Consider the following 19,718-nt stretch of genomic DNA (forward strand, 5'->3'; position numbering starts at 1 on the left):
GAAATTTAATTAAATTTTCGGAGAACAAGTAAAAAGGCGTTAAGTTCGGCCGGGCCGAACTTTGGATACCCACCACCTCGGGTATATATGTAAACCACCTTTCATCAAAATTCGGTGAAAATTTCATACCTTATGTCCCATATCAGTTTCATCAAAATATGTTTCGATTTGGACCAAATACTAATAAGTACACTAGCTATATCTAAAAATAAACCGATCTGAACTATATACGACACGGATGTCGAAAAGCCTAATATAAGTCACTGTGTCAAATTTCAGTGAAATCGGATTATAAATTCGCCTTTTATGGGGCCAAGACTTTAAGTCGAGATACCGGTCTACATGGCAGCTATATCCAAATCTAGACCGATTTGGGTCAAGTTGCATAAAAATGTCGAAGAGCCTAACACAAAGCACTGTCCTAAATTTTGGCGAAATCGGACAATAAATGCCTCTTTTATGGGCCCAAAACCTTAAATCGAGAGATCGGTCTATATGGCAGCTATATTCAACTCTGGACCGATCCGGGCAAAATTGAAGAAGGACGTCGAAGAGCCTAGCCAAACTCACTGTCTCAAATTTCAGCGACATCGGACAATAAATGCGTCTTTTATGGCCCCAAAACCTAAAACCTAGATATCGGTCTATATGGCAGCTATATCTAAATCTGGACCGATCTGTGCGATATTGCAGAAGTATGTCAATGGGCTTAACATAACACACTGTCCCAAATTTCGGCGACATCGGATAATAAATGAGAATTTTATGGGCCCAAAACCATAAATCAAGAAATCGGTCCATATGGCAGCTATATCCAAATCTGAACCGATATGGACCAAATTGAAGAAATATGTCGAAGGGCCTAATACAACTCACTGTCCCAAATTTCAGCAAAATCGGACAATAAATGTGGCTTTTATGGGCCTTAGACCCTAAATCGAAGGATCGGTCTATATGGCAGCTATATCCAAATCTGTACCGATCTGAGCCAAATTGACGAAGGATGTCGAAGAGCCTAACACAACTCACTGTACCAAATTTCAGCAAAATCGGATAATAAATGTGGCTTTTATGGGCCTAAGACCCATAATCGGCGGATCGGTCTAAATGGGGGCTATATCAAGATATAGTCCGATATAGCCCATCTTCGAACTTAACCTGCTTATAGACAAAAAAAGAATCTGTGCAAAATTTCAGCTCAATATCTCTATTTTTAAAGACTGTAGCGTGATTTCAACAGACAGACGGACGGACATGTCTAGATCGTCTTAGATTTTTACGCTGATCAAGAATATATATACTTTATAGGGTCGGAAATGGATATTTCGATGTGTTGCAAACGGAATGACAAAATGAATATACCCCCATCCTTCGGTGGTGGGTATAAAAATAGCCACAAATCATGAAACCCAAAACTTTGACAAAATATAAAAAAAGAGATTACATATTTAATATCGAAATTAAACGAACAGAAAATTTACAGTTTATCCGTTTCGATTGTTGACTGTTGTTTTCCCCAAAAAATAAGATAAGTCATTAGTTATTGAAGGCAATATTTTCAATAAAGTCTAAAGATTTCAGACAACAATTTTTATACCCTCCACCATAAGATGGGGGGTATACTAATTTCGTCATTCTGTTTGTAACTACTCGAAATATTCGTCTGAGACCCCATAAAGTATATATATTCTTGATCGTCGTGACATTTTATGTCGATCTAGCCATGTCCGTCCGTCTGTCCGTCCGTCCGTCTGTCTGTCGAAAGCACGCTAACTTCCGAAGGAGTAAAGCTAGAAGCTTGAAATTTTGCACAAGTACTTCTTATTAGTGTAGGTCGGTTGGTATTGTAAATGGGCCATATCGGTCCATGTTCTGAGCCTCTAGAGGGCGCAATTCTTATCCGAATGGAATGGAATTTCGCACGACGTGTTTTGTTATGATACCCAACAACTGCGCCAAGTATGGTTTAAATCGGTCCGTAACCTGATATAGCTGCCATATAAACCGATCTTGGGTCTTGACTTCTTGAGGGCACAATTCTTATCCGATTTGATTGAATTTTTGCACGAAGTATTTCGTTATGATATCCAACAACTGTGCCAAGTATGGTTGAAATCGGTTCATAACCTGATATAGCTGTCATATAAACAGATCTGGGGATTTGACTTCTTGAGCTTCTAGAGGGCGCAATTCCTATCCGATTTGGCTGAAATTTTGCATGACGTATTTTATTTTTACTTTCAACAACTGTGTCAAATAAGGTTCAAATCGGTTCATAACCTGATATAGCTGCCATATAAACCGATCTGGGATCTTGACTTCTTGACCCTTAGAGGTGGCAATTATTATCCGATATGCCTGAAATTTTGTACGACGGATCCTCTCATGACAATCAACAAACGTGATTATTATGGTCTGAATCGGTCTATAGCCCGATACAGATCCCATATAAATCGTTCTCTCTATTTTACTTCGTGAGCCCCAATGGGCGCAATTCTTATACGAATTGGCTGAAATTTTACACAGGTCTCCAACATATAATTTAATTGTGGTCCGAACCGGACCATATCTTGATATCGTTTTAATAGCAGAGCAACTCTTTTCTTATATCCTTTTTTGCCTAAGAAGAGATGCCGGGAAAAGAACTCGACAAATGCGATCCATGGTGGAGGGTATATAAGATTCGGCCCGGCCAAACTTAGCACGCTTTTACTTGTTTGCAATATTTATTAACGCTTCAAATGAACGTAATCCAAATTTTAAACTTTATCTACACAAAAGTCTCAATTAAAACAATAAAATCATCACATCGATTTATGCTGTAAATAAGGCATAATTTTAAGCCGTTAACAGTTGCAAAAGAACTTTTTTATTTGATGTATGTCTTTATCTCTAAAATCTAGTATTAATGTTAGTAACACTTCGAAGCAATGACTTACGACCCTATTAAAATTTGGGAATAAGTCAAATCGGGGAATCGATTTATATGGGGCCTATATTCAGATGTCGGAAGACTAAAATGTTCTTGAATACTACTCACCAATATATATCTGCATATGATTTTGCCTTAAAATATGCAATACTTTTTGCTTCTTAAAGCCTCGTTTTTTCTAACTTAACTTCTGCTTTGGAAGTTTATACCTTAATTACACTCCTTCAAATCTCTTTTAAATTTTCATTCCTGATTTCTAGAAGATTCAAAAACTGCAAAACCCCATTAACCAAAAGTCTATGATTGATGATGCATATGCGTGCAGAAAATTCAACAAACAAAAGTATTACGCTTTCAATAGTATTGATGAGATGGTATGCCCTGCCGAGCAAAACCATCGGAATGCAAAAATCATAATGCAAAGACAAATGGAATGACACACACTGAACATAAAATTCCCACCTCCACAGAATGCACAATGCTCTTTTTCAATTAGTTTTAAACAAATCGGAGAGCAAATGATTTTCTTTTGTATTTGCGGTTGAATGATAATTTCTGTGTCATATGCATATACACATCAGAGATGTGAATGGAACATAACCAATCAGCCATGCGATAGAAGGAAGAGGAGAAGAATGCATGATTATGTGTCAATTATAAATTTTGAGAAACGTAGTAGCGTTTAAAACCTAGCTAAAGTTGATTTTCATGATAACAGTTAAAAATACGAATTATCAATTAAAAACTAACTAATACATTGTAAATTCCATCATTCCCTTTAGTTTTTCCTCCAAAGTTGAGTCATCATGAGAATTTTGTAAAGAAAAATTTAATTATTGAAAAGTTACAGAAAGGAAATTGACTAATCAACAGATCCTTGAACATAGAGTTAGCGGCCATTACTAGAGGCCATGTTCATTAATAGAGGCTCAAAAAGTCAAGACTCAAGATCGGATTATATGGCAGTTATATCAAATCATAGACCGATTTTACCCATTTACAATCCTATCCGACTTTCACGGATAGAAAGGGCGTGTGCACAATTTCGAGCGCCTAGCTTTACACCTTTGGAAGTTAGCGTGCTTTCAACAGACAGACGGACGGACACGGCTAGATCGACTTAAAATGTCATGGCCATCAATAATATATATATTTTATGGGGTCTTAGACCAATATTTGGTGGAGAGTATGACAATGCCCTCATTTCCAACTTCTATTCGTTTATTCAGCAATTGATTCCATATATACAATATCCTTGACCACAGAAAATAGTCTATCAGGTTTTATGATATAGACATATTCCTTGGAGTTTCGTATAAAATGTGCATTCACACTTAAAACACGCTCTACACATAATAATATTAAATAATAATTAATGAAATCAAAAATTTTATGAAGGCGAACATAGACAAGGTACAAAGCTTAACAAAACTTTTGCGGCAAAGCAAGATTGTTAATGTGGCGCCGACATTTCCTTGTAGTCTTCTTCGTCAAGTGGTATTAAAAATATGTGCATAAGATTATATCAGCAGTTACGTATTGGCAAAGTACTGTCTGTTTTCTATCAGTGTAGAAATAGTATAACTGATTTATCCCAATGTCAACAAATCAACACTTTAAACCTTTATATTCATATTCAGAAAAGATTGTTAGGAGTAAACATTTTTGCATAACTATGAAAACAATTCAGAAAAGATTGTTAGGAGTAAACATTTTTACATAACTATGAAAACAATTGCAATCGGAAAAAAATCTATCTTCTTCTTAGAAAACAAAATCAAAAGGCGGTGTCACATTTTATAATTTTTTTTGTGAGTGGGTGTATAGTGCAACGCATCTGTTCAAATTTTAAGCGGCTTTGCATTAAAAAAATATTCTCAGAAAGAGATACCCGAAAATCAGTCTACATTGGTGCAATATATGATCATTGTACTTGAAAATAAATAACTTTTATTCTCTCCTCCATCACTTGCTCATTTCTTTATTTTCCATTTGCAGGTTCTCTTCACGTTTTGGCCCTGGAACACTATCTTCCCTCACATGATGAAAATGGAGAATTCCATATACCCTATCCGCCATCTAGTGAGGTGTATGTCTTCAATCGTTATGGCCAACATGTAGCCACTAAAGATTTGACTTCGGGCAAAACTCGTTACAGTTTCCTCTACTCCAAGAATACCTCATTTGGTCGTCTTTCCACTGTGACCGATGCCTCTGGCAATAAAATACAATTCCTGCGTGATTACAGCAACGTTGTGAGCTCTATTGAAAATACTCAAGACCATAAATCGGATATCCAAATTAATGGCATTGGCATAATGACCAAACTAACCGAAAAGGGCCGTCAGGAAATTGAACTGGACTATGACAGCAATACGGGGCTATTGAATTCTCGTTCGTCAGGTGGTGAAACTTATATTTATCAATATGATGAATTTGGCCGAGTGACTGGCATGATTTTGCCCAGTGGAGAGATTGTGAGGATAACCTCCCAATTGGCTGACAACAAGGGCTTAACGGTTTATGTACATGCCTCTGTGGAGTCGCTGTTCTCTCGCGAAAAGGGTGACACCAACGAACTGTTGGTGTTAGGTGGTGTGCGCTCAACATTCCTAAAGAAGGGCCAGGAAAATGCCGATGCTGAAATTAAACCCAACAACACTCTGGTGATACACAGCTCCAATGGTGTTGTTGTGGAATCTTCTGCTGTTGCACGCCATCCTTTGCTCGAGGCTGCATTGCCCGTTGAAGCAGAAATGTTGGCTATGTGGTCGCATCAAAGTGTAACCATGGGTGAAGGCTTAACGAACAACATGTACTCCGTTTACAATTTGGTTGGCGATGTCCGCAACCCCCAGCAAACATTAAATCGTGAAATTTGGGTAAATCAGTCACGTGTGATTGGTGTGGAGTTCGATCAGTTTACCAACCGGGAAACATTCTATGACATGAATCGCACTCCCATACTCATTGTGGGCTATGACCAATCGGGCCTGCCCAAATCCTATTATCCCACAAACGGTTATCCTGTCAATTTGACCTATGATCGCTTCAATCGTATCGATGGCTGGGCTTGGGGACCGGCGGAAATAAAGTATTCCTATGATCGACATGGCCTGCTTTCGGAAATAACTTCTCAACAAGATGGCATCATATCCTTCGTCTACAATGACTGGAATCTGGTGTCGGAGATTGGTTTGGCATCGCAGCGTAAATTTGTTTTACAATATGATGAGTCAGGTGGTTTGAGGCATGTGGTGCTGCCCTCGGGAACCAAACATTCATTTAGCATGCAGACTTCGATTGGTTTCATACGCAGCACTTACACAGCTCCGGGCAGTACAAAACCATATTTGCAGCATTTCAGCCACTCCGGAGCTTTGCTGCAGACAATTTTCCCTGGGGATGGTGCTCGTATTTTGTATCGCTACAATGCCGCTGGGCAACTGACGGAGATTGTCCATGGTGAGGGCAAGAGCGAATTTATCTACAATGATGCCACTGCAATGCCTTCCACTGTATCGCATACTGAGAGAGAGCTAGAGTACCGCTGGGACTTCGAGTATACTGGTGGCCTATTGACCGAGGAGAGAATTGATTTCATTGCCAAGACTGGCTTGAGTAATGCCAAGTTCACCTATGAATACGACACCGATTTCCGTGTGATCTCCATTCAAGGTAGAATAGGAGGACAAAATCTGCCTGCCCAGAATTTCGCATATGATCTGCGTACAGGTCAACCCAGCGTCATCGGACAATTCAAGTTGATGCATCCTTTATTGAACCAGACTCAAGTCTATGATGGTACGGCCAGTTTTATTCGAACTGTTGATGGCCGCTTTATGACTCAAAAGGTGGCATTGTCCATACATCGTTTAGAGGTCTTCCGCATGGAATACTCATTTGGTGTCCATGGTCGCATCACTCAGACAAGAACATATACCCGCAACATGGCAGTTAACACCTATACGAATGTAAAGAACTACACTTGGGATTGCGATGGCCAATTGGTGGGAGTTGAGGCCCAGGAACCTTGGGGCTTCCGCTATGATGATAATGGCAATTTACTATCGCTGACCTATCGTGGCAATACCATACCCATGGAATACAACAGTCAAGATCGCATCGTTAAGTTTGGAGAGGGTCAATATAAATATGACTCAAGAGGTTTGGTGGCCCAAAATGCACGTGAGGAAAGATTCTATTACAACACCCAAGGCTTGTTGGTGCGAGCTACCAAGAGAGGACGTTTTGATGTGCGCTACTATTATGACCACATGAAGCGTTTAACTACGCGCAAGGACAATTTCGGAAATGTAACGCAATTCTTCTACAACAACCAGCAGAGACCTTTCGAGATTTCACAGATCTATTCACCGCGCGATGGCAAGCTTATGTCTTTGACTTATGATGATATTGGCCATTTGATTTATGCCCAAGTGTATCGACACAAATACTATGTGGCCACAGATCAATCGGGCACACCCATTATGATATTCAATCAATATGGCGAGGGTATACGTGAGATCATGCGTTCACCATTTGGCCACATAGTCTACGATTCCAATCCGTATCTGTATTTGCCCATCGATTTTTGTGGCGGTATATTGGATCAAGTAACCACGCTGGTGCATATGGCAGATGGCCGCGTCTATGATCCTCTTATTGGCCAGTGGATGACACCAAATTGGGAGAATGTGGCCGAACGCATACCCACTCCCACAAAAATGCATTTATATCGGTTCAATGGCAATGATCCCATTAATGTGGGACATGACCGCAACTATCCGGCCAGCTTTACCAAGTGGATGAAGACAATTGGGTATAATGTGGAGAATTTGGTGCCCCAGCTAAGTCGCAATTTGTGGGAACAACCATCGTTGTGGGGTCGAGCACCCCACAATCCCATAGCCATGGATCTAAAGAGGCCCATGTACAACGTTCCCACAATGGCAGTAGAGAGTGGCTTCCTGGCTCATTTGAATATACGACGCATGTCCAACTTTGAAGAACTGAATGCTCCACCCAGATCAGCATTGAAATATGATGTCATGACACCAGGCCCCAGAAGTATAGGTTCCGATACAGAACCACCATTCGGCAAGGGCATAGTGGTCTCCAGGACTGCTGATGGTCAGGCAATAGTGTCCAGTGTTCCTGCAGCAAATGCCATTTACAGAGATGTCTACACATCGGTCTTCAATCGTTCGAAATTGTTGCCCTTCACCTTTGTGGTGCACAACGCCCAACAGGACTCATTCTTCTTTGTTAAGGAGGAACTGTGGCGAGCCAGTGAAGATCGTCAGCAATTGAAACGTCTGCAGGGTCAAGTGAATACCACATTCCATGAAATTAGCCGCGAGAACGGCAGTGGAACCAATTATTTGGATGTTAAGATTCATGGTCTTCATGCTATTATCAATTTGCGTTATGGCACCACTGTGGAAAAGGAAAAGCAACGTCTTATGCATCATGCCAAATTGACGGCGGTACGCAAAGCCTGGCATCGCGAGAAGGAAGCCTTGCGTAATGGCCTAAACAGTGAAATCGAATGGAACCAACAAGAAATCGATGAGATACTCAAACAGAATTATGCCAACAACTACGAAGGAGAATACATACACGATGTTAGTCTGTACCCAGAACTAGCTGAAGATCCCTATAACATAAAATTTGTGAAACGGAAAGGAGCCACCGGCGGAGCGGCGGGCGTGCCCAATAGTCGCAAGCGTAGAAGAAGAAGTATTCGAGAGAATGATGAGAAAGAGGATAAAGCCTTTATGGCAAAAACAATTAATGGAGATAAACTACTAGGACAGACACAGCAACAAGAACAATTATTATTAAGTGAGGCAGACAAGGAAAACCCAGAGATTAGTCATGATGTCAGTCGAACAAACGGCAACGATTGTTCGCTGCATCATAAATGTTAGCTTAAATTTTAAATTTACACAACAATAAAATTAAAAGAAAAGAAACAAAAAAAAAAAACAAAGAAAAATTGCATAGGAACCACACAAAAACAAAACACATATTTCTGTTATATACTATATATATTAAAAAATAATTATAATTAATTAAAAAAGAATACCCCCTAAAAGTTAGTTAAGTTTTCAAAGAGAAATAAAACACTAATTAAGATAAATTATAATTTTTAATTTAGAAAAGAGAAAACATCTAATACTAAAGTCGAAGCCACCTGGGCAGCAAATGTGGCAAATATCCTTATACATAAAACGAGAATAGTTTTGTTTTATTTCCGAAAAACAAAAACGAAAAACCAAACATTTTTGTCTAATTTGTATGTGTACAGTAGTGAATAATAACTAATTATAAAATTGAAAAAACAAAGAACAAATATTTATTTACCCCCTAAAAACAAGAATTTAGTAAATAAGTGGAATTTATAAATGGAAAAAATAAAACAAGACACAAAAATATACAAAACTTGATATAATGTTTAAGATTAACAAGAGAACACACAAACAACACAATGATATTTATTGATTGAACATTTTATATATTTCTTATTATTTTTTTTTTTTTTTTTGACAATGTTTTTGTGAAACTCATAGAGCTAGACAACTTTTTTGAAGATAATTTAAACATTTTTAAAATAGGTTTTTGGTCACGACACACACACCAGTCACCTTTCATTACTTACATAGGGGGTGCGTACAATCAATTAATATTCTGAATAATGGAGGACTAGGGACATACCGGCCTCTACTATTGTATAACAAATAAAAAGTTTGCTTCAGTTCTTTTATTATTCGTTATATATTTTGTTTTTTGTCTTTTTTTTTTGAATTCTTGTTTATATCATGAATTTGTTTATGAATATTATTTTTCCTTTTGATTAAAATATTACTTTGAGATTTTATACGAGATTTCAAGATACTGTCAACTAAAAATTTCATTTTTAATTTTTTCGTTGTATTTTTACATACAAATTGTATAATCTTTCAAATGCATCTTTTGTTACATTTGTTACATTTTCTTACTTTTTTGAATATTTTTTTTTATATTTATTTATTTAAAAAAAAAATCCTTTTTTCTTTCGCTATGATGCCAATCTCATACAGTTCCTGCATAACTTCCGTACTCCACATTTGAATTAATATACTAACATGCAGCTACCAAGTTTACTGACAACTCCACTATTCTGTTTTATTTAAGTGACGCCTGACTGCAATTTAGCTGGGAGAATTTTTCAAAAGTATTCTAAAGTCTATGAATTGAATACTTCATATTATATATTTTATATATTCGATTACAGATCAATATAACGCATCTTCACCAGTTGAAATTCCATAGAAGTTACAATAAAAATCTTCAATCAGATTTTGTTACCATGGCCTAACCCTGTTGAATAAACTAATGGTAGCTATCGGTAAAACCTAAATTGCAAGGAGTTTGCAATTTGAAACTACTAATCAGTCATGATCGCCTACAGTTTTTGTCTTTCGTAAGTGTGACAATAAAAATAAATATTTCTTCCATTACATCTATCCATCGCTATGACTGCAGGATAAATTGAAAAACATAACGCGGTATCCTATTAGCTTGTAGGTAAAAAGGATTACAAACTTATCGTTTTCCATGTTTCCACTTATAAACATTTCAATTAGCTGCTGCAGTATTGAGTCGCAGGGTTACTCTGGTCATTTATATGAATATCGATCACCTTATTTGAATTCTAAATATATGTGGCAACAAAACAAGATCCGTTTTCAATTGTATGTGTCTTACAGTAAGAAGTAGATATGTAATCCTCATAAACTGATGTTAGGTTCTTTAGGGTATCTTTGCGATTCGTACTTTGGATCCCTTCTCCATGCAGAAGGTGTACTTTTTCAATTAATTACGGATTACGAAAGTCAACTATGCTACTAAGGTTTGTCTTGTTTAAGTGACTAACGAGATACAACTTGACCAAATGAAGTTTTATCGTATCTCATTCTGGAGTGCAAGAGTTTTGTTCACAAAATTGTTAAAGGCATTCCATTGATTTTTGAGGTTTCATGTAAGCCAACAAACAATGTGGGAACGTATATAAAATGTTTTCCTTGTAATCTACCAAAATTTGTATTAAATATTTTCATATATGTTCTAGTTAAGAGGAATTTCAAATCCCACCATCTAAGTCAATTTATTTACAATATACTTATTCTCTCTTATTTAAATTGCTTTATAAAATTTTTAGCTCTATGAGAACTTTATTCACAAAACCCCCAGTTTAAAACCGAATTACAAAATTTATGCATAAAAATAATAATACAAAAAAAAAAAAAAATAATAAAAAAATTGTAAACGTTTTAAGGCAGGACGTTTCTTTTATTTGTGGTACTCGAGCTTTTTGAGACTGGCGTAGTTTTTAAAAAACACAATTTATAATAAAGATAAAAATTAAAAAAAAAATCCCAAAAAATACATGAAAAAATGCAAATTTAAATTCAATATATTATTAAATAAGTAGTTTGCTTCAATAAATGTAATTAATAAAATATGAAACAAGTAAAATTAAACAAACAAACCACAATAAGATAACACCGAATAAATAAACATACATTTATCCTCAGATTAGATAAATGTCTTTATAGGAAAGCTGACAAACAAAATAGTAAAGAGCAACTAAAATCCCAAAAACTACAACCAATTAAAAAAAAAGCCATAAGACATAAAAAAAATATATTAACAAACCCCAACAACATCTATACGTATAAACATATACATAAAACCAACCAGACACTTGTATATTTTATCATTTTTTATATATAAAGAAAAATAAAAACACTGAAAACCAACCTTATAAAAAAAGCATTTAAAAATACAATTCTTGAAAATCCCGATGAAAACAAGAATTTCGTCAAGATCCTAAAATATTCCTTTGAATCCTTCAATACGTTAGGTCTATCTATCTCCCAATCCCCGCCCAAAAACAAACCTCAACTTCTTGTAAAATATTGATTGTAATTTTATCATTTAGCTTATAATACGAAAATAATTAATTAAACCTAAAATTAATCTTATCCATAGATATATATATACTATATATATGCATATATATATCTAAACAAAAAATAAATAAAAAATACAGCAAATGTTTAGTCTTTATGTATAGTAATGAATGAAAAGATGAATCCGAATTAAGAGAAGAAGAAGAAAAAAACAAAAAACAATTCATGTAATGTAATATTTGTATTCCTTTTTACACAATTTAGTTAGTTATGCTTAAAAACAAGTTTTTTATTATGATTGTTTTCTATTTCTATCCCTCTTTCTTTCCTTGTTTTTTTTCTATACTGAAAAACTTCTTTGTTTTCCAAATTTATTTATGCTTATTAAATTAAAAGAAGAAAAACGCCCAAAAACCGAAACCTTGTTTATTGATACTATATATCATCATCTCATAATAACGAAAGAATTTAAATCCTAATTGTTTTTAATTTATAAGTCAAACTGAATGAAACAAAACATAAACAAATAAAATTCAAATAAATATGGCAACAGTATTATAAAAAATAAAACAAAATCACACAATTTCTTTTTATTTCATCAAACAAACAAGATCCCAAAACTACGCTGTCATCACAATTCATTGTGCCAATATAGGAAATCACGTTTACTACTATATCCATAAAAAGGTGATGCTTGTCGTTTAGTTTTTATTTAAAAAAATTTTTTGGCTTGTTAGTACGATTTTTTTATATGGATTGGTAATGGAAACTGATTTACAAATCAACTTTTAAAAACCATTGTCAGAAGTGTCACCGGCTTAACAAAAACAAATATAAATTTTTCCACTTGAGGTTTTTAAAGGTTTCTAATGGGTGATTTTTTTGAGGTTAGGATTTTCATGCATTAGTATTTGACAGATCACGTGGGATTTCAGACATGGTGTCAAAGAGAAAGATGCTCAGTATGCTTTGACATTTCATCATGAATAGACTTACTAACGAGCAACGCTTGCAAATCATTGAATTTTATTACCAAAATCAGTGTTCGGTTCGAAATGTGTTCAAATTTTGACAAATTTTGTTCAGCGATGAGGCTCATTTCTGGTTGAATGGCTACGTAAATAAGCAAAATTGCCGCATTTGGAGTGAAGAGCAACCAGAAGCCGTTCAAGAACTGCCCATGCATCCCGAAAAATGCACTGTTTGGTGTGGTTTGTACGCTGGTGGAATCATTGGACCGTATTTTTTCAAAGATGCTGTTGGACGCAACGTTACGGTGAATGAACACATTTCGAACCGAACACTGATTTTGGTAATAAAATTCAATGATTTGCAAGCGTTGCTCGTTAGTAAGTCTATTCATGATGAAATGTCAAAGCATACTGAGCATCTTTCTCTTTGACACCATGTCTGAAATCCCACGTGATCTGTCAAATACTAATGCATGAAAATCCTAACCTCAAAAAAATCACTCTTTATTAAACTTGAGTCTCTACAATACTTGGTTCGATGAAAGCATGATTGTCGGAAACATTGGCTGAAATCTTCGGTATATTTCGATACCGTTCTTAAATAAATAATAAACAAAGCCTCACTTCTTAATTCAAGGAAAATTTTTCTAATATTGTTTTGGATCTTCCAATAGCATTTTGTTGGGAACAAACTCTTGATCAGATGTGTGGATCAAACCTTCATATCATATAGTTTTGTTAACAATCATCATTACGTTTTTGTCATTAATTAACAAAGAGCAAGGGGTGAATGTTTTTTATACCCTCCACCATAAGATGGGGGGTATACTAATTTCGTCATTCTGTTTGTAACTACTCGAAATATTCGTCTGAGACCCCATAAAGTATATATATTCTTGATCGTCGTGACATTTTATGTCGATCTAGCCATGTCGGTCCGTCTGTCCGTCCGTCCGTCTGTCTGTCGAAAGCACGCTAACTTCCGAAGGAGTAAAGCTAGCCGCTTGAAATTTTGCACAAATACTTCTTATTAGTGTAGGTCGGTTGGTATTGTAAATGGGCCATATCGGTCCATGTTTTGATATAGCTGCCATATAAACCGATCTTGGGTCTTGACTTCTTGAGCCTCTAGAGTGCGCAATTCTTATCCGATCAGAATGAAATTTTGCAAGACGTGTTTTGTTATGATATCCAACAACTGTGCTAAGTATGGTTCAAATCGGTCCATAACCTGATATAGCTGCCATATAAACCGATCTTGGGTCTTGACTTCTTGAGCCTCTAGAGTGCGCAATTCTTATCCGATTGGAATGGAATTTCGCACGACGTGTTTTGTTATGATACCCAATAACTGTGCCAAGTATGGTTCAAATCGGTTCATAACCTGATATAGCTGTCATATAAACAGATCTGAGGATTTGACTTCTTGAGCTTCTAGCGGGCGCAATTCCTATCCGATTTGGCTGAAATTTTACATGACGTATTTTATTTTTACTTTCAACAACTGTGTCAAATAAGGTTCAAATCGGTTCATAACCTGATATAGCTGCCATATAAACCGATCTGGGATCTTGACTTCTTGACCCCTAGAGGTCGCAATTATTATCCGATATGCCTGAAATTTTGTACGACGGATCCTCTCATGACCATCAACATACGTGTTTTTTATGGTCTGAATCGGTCTATAGCCCGATACAGATTCCATATAAATCGTTCTCTCTATTTTACTTCGTGAGCCCCAATAGGCGCAATTCTTATACGAGTTGGCGGAAATTTTACACAGGTCTCCAACATATAATTTAATTGTGGTCCGAACCGGACCATATCTTCATATCGTTTTAATAGCGGAGCAACTCTTTTCTTATATCCTTTTTTGCCTAAGAAGAGATGCCGGGAAAAGAACTCGACAAATGCGATCCATGGTGGAGGGTATATAAGATTCGGCCCGGCCGAACTTAGCACGCTTTTACTTGTTGTGTTCTATTATGTTACTGAATTGATATCCATTGTGTAATGTATCATCAGTGTCTTACCTAATTTGAGACAGCAAGGCAAGATATTATATGTTTATTTTACTTCCGAGGTAAGCTTAATTGTGAAACATTCGAATGCAGTGGAAAATAAAAACTAGACGATACCACACACTAACCACGGTAGGACTCTCTTCGTCCTCTTGGTTATGGAGGTCATCCCGAGAAACCTTTAGGTGTGGAGGCTTCGAAGACTGTATGTTGGTGGGTATACCCAGAGAAAAGTTGATACTAAAGGTGCTCATTTCAGTACCATATGGTATTGATAGTAAAGCAACACCGTATGGAATAAAAATATTACCGGATGGTATAGATGAAACATAAAACTAGTAAAAAGGCGAGCGGGCCGAACTTTGTATACCCACCACCTCGGGTATATATGTAAACCACCTTTTGTCATAATTGCAAATTATGCTCATGAACATTCCACTAAGGAACAGGGGCAAACATCTCACATATTAATGAGTGCAGTCCGATTCAAGTTTAAGCTCAATGATAAGGGCCTCCTTTTAACAGCCAGGTCCGAACGGTGTGCCACAATGCGACACCTCTTTGGAGAGAAGTTTTACATGGCATAGTACCTCACAAATGTTGCCAGCATTAAGAGGGGAAAACCACCGCTGAAAATTTTTTCTGATGGTCTCACCAGGATTCGAACCCAGGCATTCAGAGTCATAGGCGGACATGCTAACTTCTGCAGTACGGTGGCCTCCGGTCAAAAATGCATAATTTATGCCCCCATAGCAGCTTTATCGAAATATGGTCCGATTTGGAGCGAATTCCACACGGATATTGATACTTCTAATGGGTATAAGTCACCGTTCAATTTTGTAGAACAAAATATTGGTCTTTTTGGTAGCCCTATCCAAATATAGACCGATCTGAACCATATACGATACGGATGTCGAAAAGCCTAAAATAAGTCACTTTGTCAAATTTGAGCGAAATCCGATTATAAATGTGTCTTTTATGGGGCCAAAACTTTAAATCGAGCGATCGTTCTATATGGCAGCTATATCCAAATCTGAACCGATCTGGGCTAAATTGAAAAGGGATGTCGAATAAATGCGCCTTTATGGGCCCAAAACCTTAAATCTATATGGCAGCTGTATCGAAATTTGGACCGATCTGGGGCAAATCGAAGAGGGATGTCGAAGGGCCAAACACCACTCACTGTCCCAAATTTCGGCAAAATCGGACAATAAATGCGCCTTTATGGGCTCTAGACCTTAAATCGAGCAGCTATATCCAAATCTGGACCGATCTGTACCATATTCCAGGAAGATGTCAAGGGGCCTAACTTAACTCCCTATCCCCAATTTCGGCGACATCGAACAATAAAAGCGCCTTTTAGGGGCCAAAACCTTAAATCGAGAGATCGGTCTATATGCCAGCTATATCCAAATCTGGACCAAATTGAATAAGGATATCGATTGGCCTAACACAACTCACTGTCCCAATTTTCAGCAAAATCGGATAATAAATGTGGCTTTTATGGGCATAAGATCCTAAAGCGGCATATCGATCTATATAGGGGCTATATCAAGATATAGTCCGATATAGTTCATTTTCGAACTTAACCTGCTTATGGACAAACAAGAATCTGTGCAAAGTTTCAGCTCAATATCTATATTTTTAAAGACTGTGGCGTGACTTCAACAGACAGACGGACGGACATGGCTAGATCGTCTTATATTTTTACGCTGATCAAGAATATATATACTTTACAGGGTCGGAAATGGATATTTCGATGTGTTGCAAACGGAATGACAAAATGAATATACCCTTATCCTTCAGTGGTGGTATAATGATTATCACCGTTTGGTACTAGCCTTATTACCGAACTGGTATTGGTTTTAATAGCAACGGTTATTGATTATTCCACCCCCTTATGAACAAAAAAAAAAAAAAACATTGAAAATATTATTTATCTAATTTTATTATGTTAGCAACTAACAAAATAATGTTTGACCGTGACCAACCTCAATTCTTTGTATTCTGCAATTGATTCTATATCCATTGATTCCCAGAAGTGGTTTTCATATTAATACACCAACACAGCACCGTTTTCCACACAAGACGCTATCATGTTTTTGATGAAGAATGTCCTTAGTATTTGGACTATTTCCATTTCCACCACTTTCGAGTATTTGAGCAGGTTCTTAAGAACTCAAATTGTATTAAAACCTTTTTTTTATTTCTTTAACAAATGTTTTATAATGGCAATAATATTATAAGTACAAAACTCAAGAATACGTCTGGCGCAATGTCTGGTATTGAATTGATAGCAAATGGTATTAAAAATCTTTGCCAATGACACGAACAAAATAATACCGGCCTTTATTGGCATTGTACCGTTATTTTTCTATCATTGTAGACATTTTTGTAGTTACTCATGGAGGCGATTCGATTATGACTTCCAACAACTGTGGCAAGCACGGTCCAAATCGGTTTCTAATTTGATGATAATTTAACTTCTTCAGCTCTTACAAGCTGCAATTTTTGCACAATTTGGCTGAAATGTTGCACGTAGTGTTCCATCGCTTTAATAAAGAGGCAAAGGGAAACAAAAATAAAATTGTTTTTAACTAATTATGTACATACTAACTTAAACTCTTTTGAATAGATATGTATGAAAATGACTTTCATTTGAAGGTTAGTATAAATTTGATATGAATTTAAAACCGGTCTACGCCACCGTAATGTGTCGCTTAGACTAAATTCTCACGACGATGACCTGGAATGTATAATTGAATCTACATGGAAAATTCTGGCTAAATCGGAAAGAAATTTTAGTAAACCTGACGCAAAGAAGTAAAATCTAAATTTGATTTGTAAAGAAATTGTGCCAGATTTTAAACCTTTTCGTACGTCACTTGGCTAACGTTACTTGACTTACGTTACTTGGAATTGGAAGTCGAAAGAACTCGGAGTTGTTAAAGAGGTAAAAATTAACTCAACTTTTATATTGAAAAAAAAAAAAAAAAACATCCGGACACTATAGAGTGCATTTGAGGTAATTCAAATGACAGTCAGATGGTATGTGTTAAAATAGAAGAGTATACAAGCAAAATGACATGTTGTATAATATGCATACCCTCTTTGGCCACTACTGTTACTGAAATGTTGTGAACGATTCGATCGATTAATTCTTCCTGATTCGGTTTGGCCATATCCGTCTGTCCGCGTATCGTATCTGTACCGTTTGTTCGTCCGCCTTTTTATACCCTCCACCATAAGATGGGGGGTATACTAATTTCGTCATTCTGATTGTAACTACTCGAAATATTCGTTTGAGACCCCATAAAGTATATATATTCTTGATTGTCGTGAAATTTTATGTCGATCTAGCCATGTCCGTCCGTCTGTCCGTCCGTCCGTCTGTCTGTCGAAAGCACGCTAACTTCGAAAGGAGTAAAGCTAGCCGCTTGAAATTTTGCACAAATACTTCTTATTAGTGTAGGTCGGTTGGTATTGTAAATGGGCCATATCGGTCCATGTTTTGATATAGCTGCCATATAAACCGATCTTAGGTCTTGAGTTCTAGAGCCTCTAGAGTGCGCAATTCTTATCCGATTGGGATGAAATTTTGCACGACGTGTTTTCTTATGATATCCAACAACTGTGCCAAGTATGGTTCAAATCGGTTTATAACCTGATATAGCTGCCATATAAACCGATCTTGGGTCTTGACTTCTTGAGCCTCTACAGTGCGCAATTCTTATCCGATTTGAATGAATTTTGGCACGTAGTATTTTGATATGATATCCAACAACTGTGCCAAATATGGTTCAAAAGCGGTTCATAACCTGATATAGCTGTCATATAAACAGATCTGGGGACTTGACTTCTTGAGCCTCTAGAGGTCGCAATTATTATCCGATTTGCCTGAAATTTTGCACGACGGATTCTCTCATGACCATTAACATACGTGTTTATTATGGTCAAAATCGGTCTATAGCCCGATACAGCTCCCATATAAATCGATCTTTTTATTTTACTTCTTGAGCCCAGAAAGAGCGCAATTCTTATTCGAATTGGCTGACATTTTATACAGATCTCCAACATAAACATAATTTAACTGTGGTCCAAACCGGACCATATCTTAATATCGCTCTAATAGCAGAGCAAGTCTTTTCTTATATCCTTTTTTTTTGCCTAAGAAGAGATGCCGGGAAAAGAACTCGACAAATGCGATCCATGGTGGAGGGTATATAAGATTCGGCCCGGCCGAACTTAGCACGCTTTTACTTGTTTATAGTAGTTTCGTCATTCCGTTTGCAACAAATTGGAATATTCATCTGAGATCTAACAAAGTATAAATATTCTTGATCGTCTTGATATCCTAAGCCGATTGAGCTCTATCCGTTAACTTTCAAAGGAATAAAGCTTGGCGCTTGAAATTTTGCACATTTATGGGATGGTAAGTGGGCCATATCGATCCGTGTTTTGATGCCATCTAAGCTTATCTGGGATCTTGACTTCTGGAGCCTCTAGACGGCGCATTTCTTATACGGTTTGGCTGAAATTTTTCATGAGATGTTTTGTTATGGTTTCCCTAATAGGTTCTTAATTTCCTATAGCTGCCATATAAACCAATCTCAGATCTTGATTTCTTGAGTCTCTACTGTGCGCAATTATTATCCGATTTGGCTTAAATTGTGCATGAAGTCTTTTGTTTAGCTCCCAAATATGCCAAATAGTGTTTAAATCAGTTCAAAACCTGATATAGATCCCATGTAAACCTATCTCCGACTATACTTCTTAAGAAATTTTGTACAACGACTTCTTTTATGACCTCCAACATGCGTGCCAAATATGGTCT

At 36.6% G+C, this 19,718-nt stretch overlaps 1 protein-coding gene across 2 annotated transcripts in view; it reads left to right on the forward strand.

Annotated features, from left to right (window-relative positions):
• The window catches only part of LOC106086554 (teneurin-a), a 1,121,402-nt gene extending 1,108,951 nt beyond the window's left edge, over nucleotides 1–12,451 (forward strand). The window contains exon 20 of one of the 2 annotated variants that reach the window (XM_059366919.1): nucleotides 4,931–12,451. In XM_059366919.1, the coding sequence (XP_059222902.1) occupies nucleotides 4,931–8,865 (3,935 nt within the window). In that variant the 3' untranslated portion in view covers nucleotides 8,866–12,451. The remainder of the gene's footprint in view (nucleotides 1–4,930) is intronic. The other variant, XM_059366920.1, reaches the window with a different exon arrangement.
• The last annotated feature ends 7,267 nt before the right edge of the window (nucleotides 12,452–19,718 follow it).

The sequence above is a fragment of the Stomoxys calcitrans genome, chromosome 4, assembly GCF_963082655.1.
Source record: "Stomoxys calcitrans chromosome 4, idStoCalc2.1, whole genome shotgun sequence".
NCBI lineage: Eukaryota > Metazoa > Arthropoda > Insecta > Diptera > Muscidae > Stomoxys > Stomoxys calcitrans.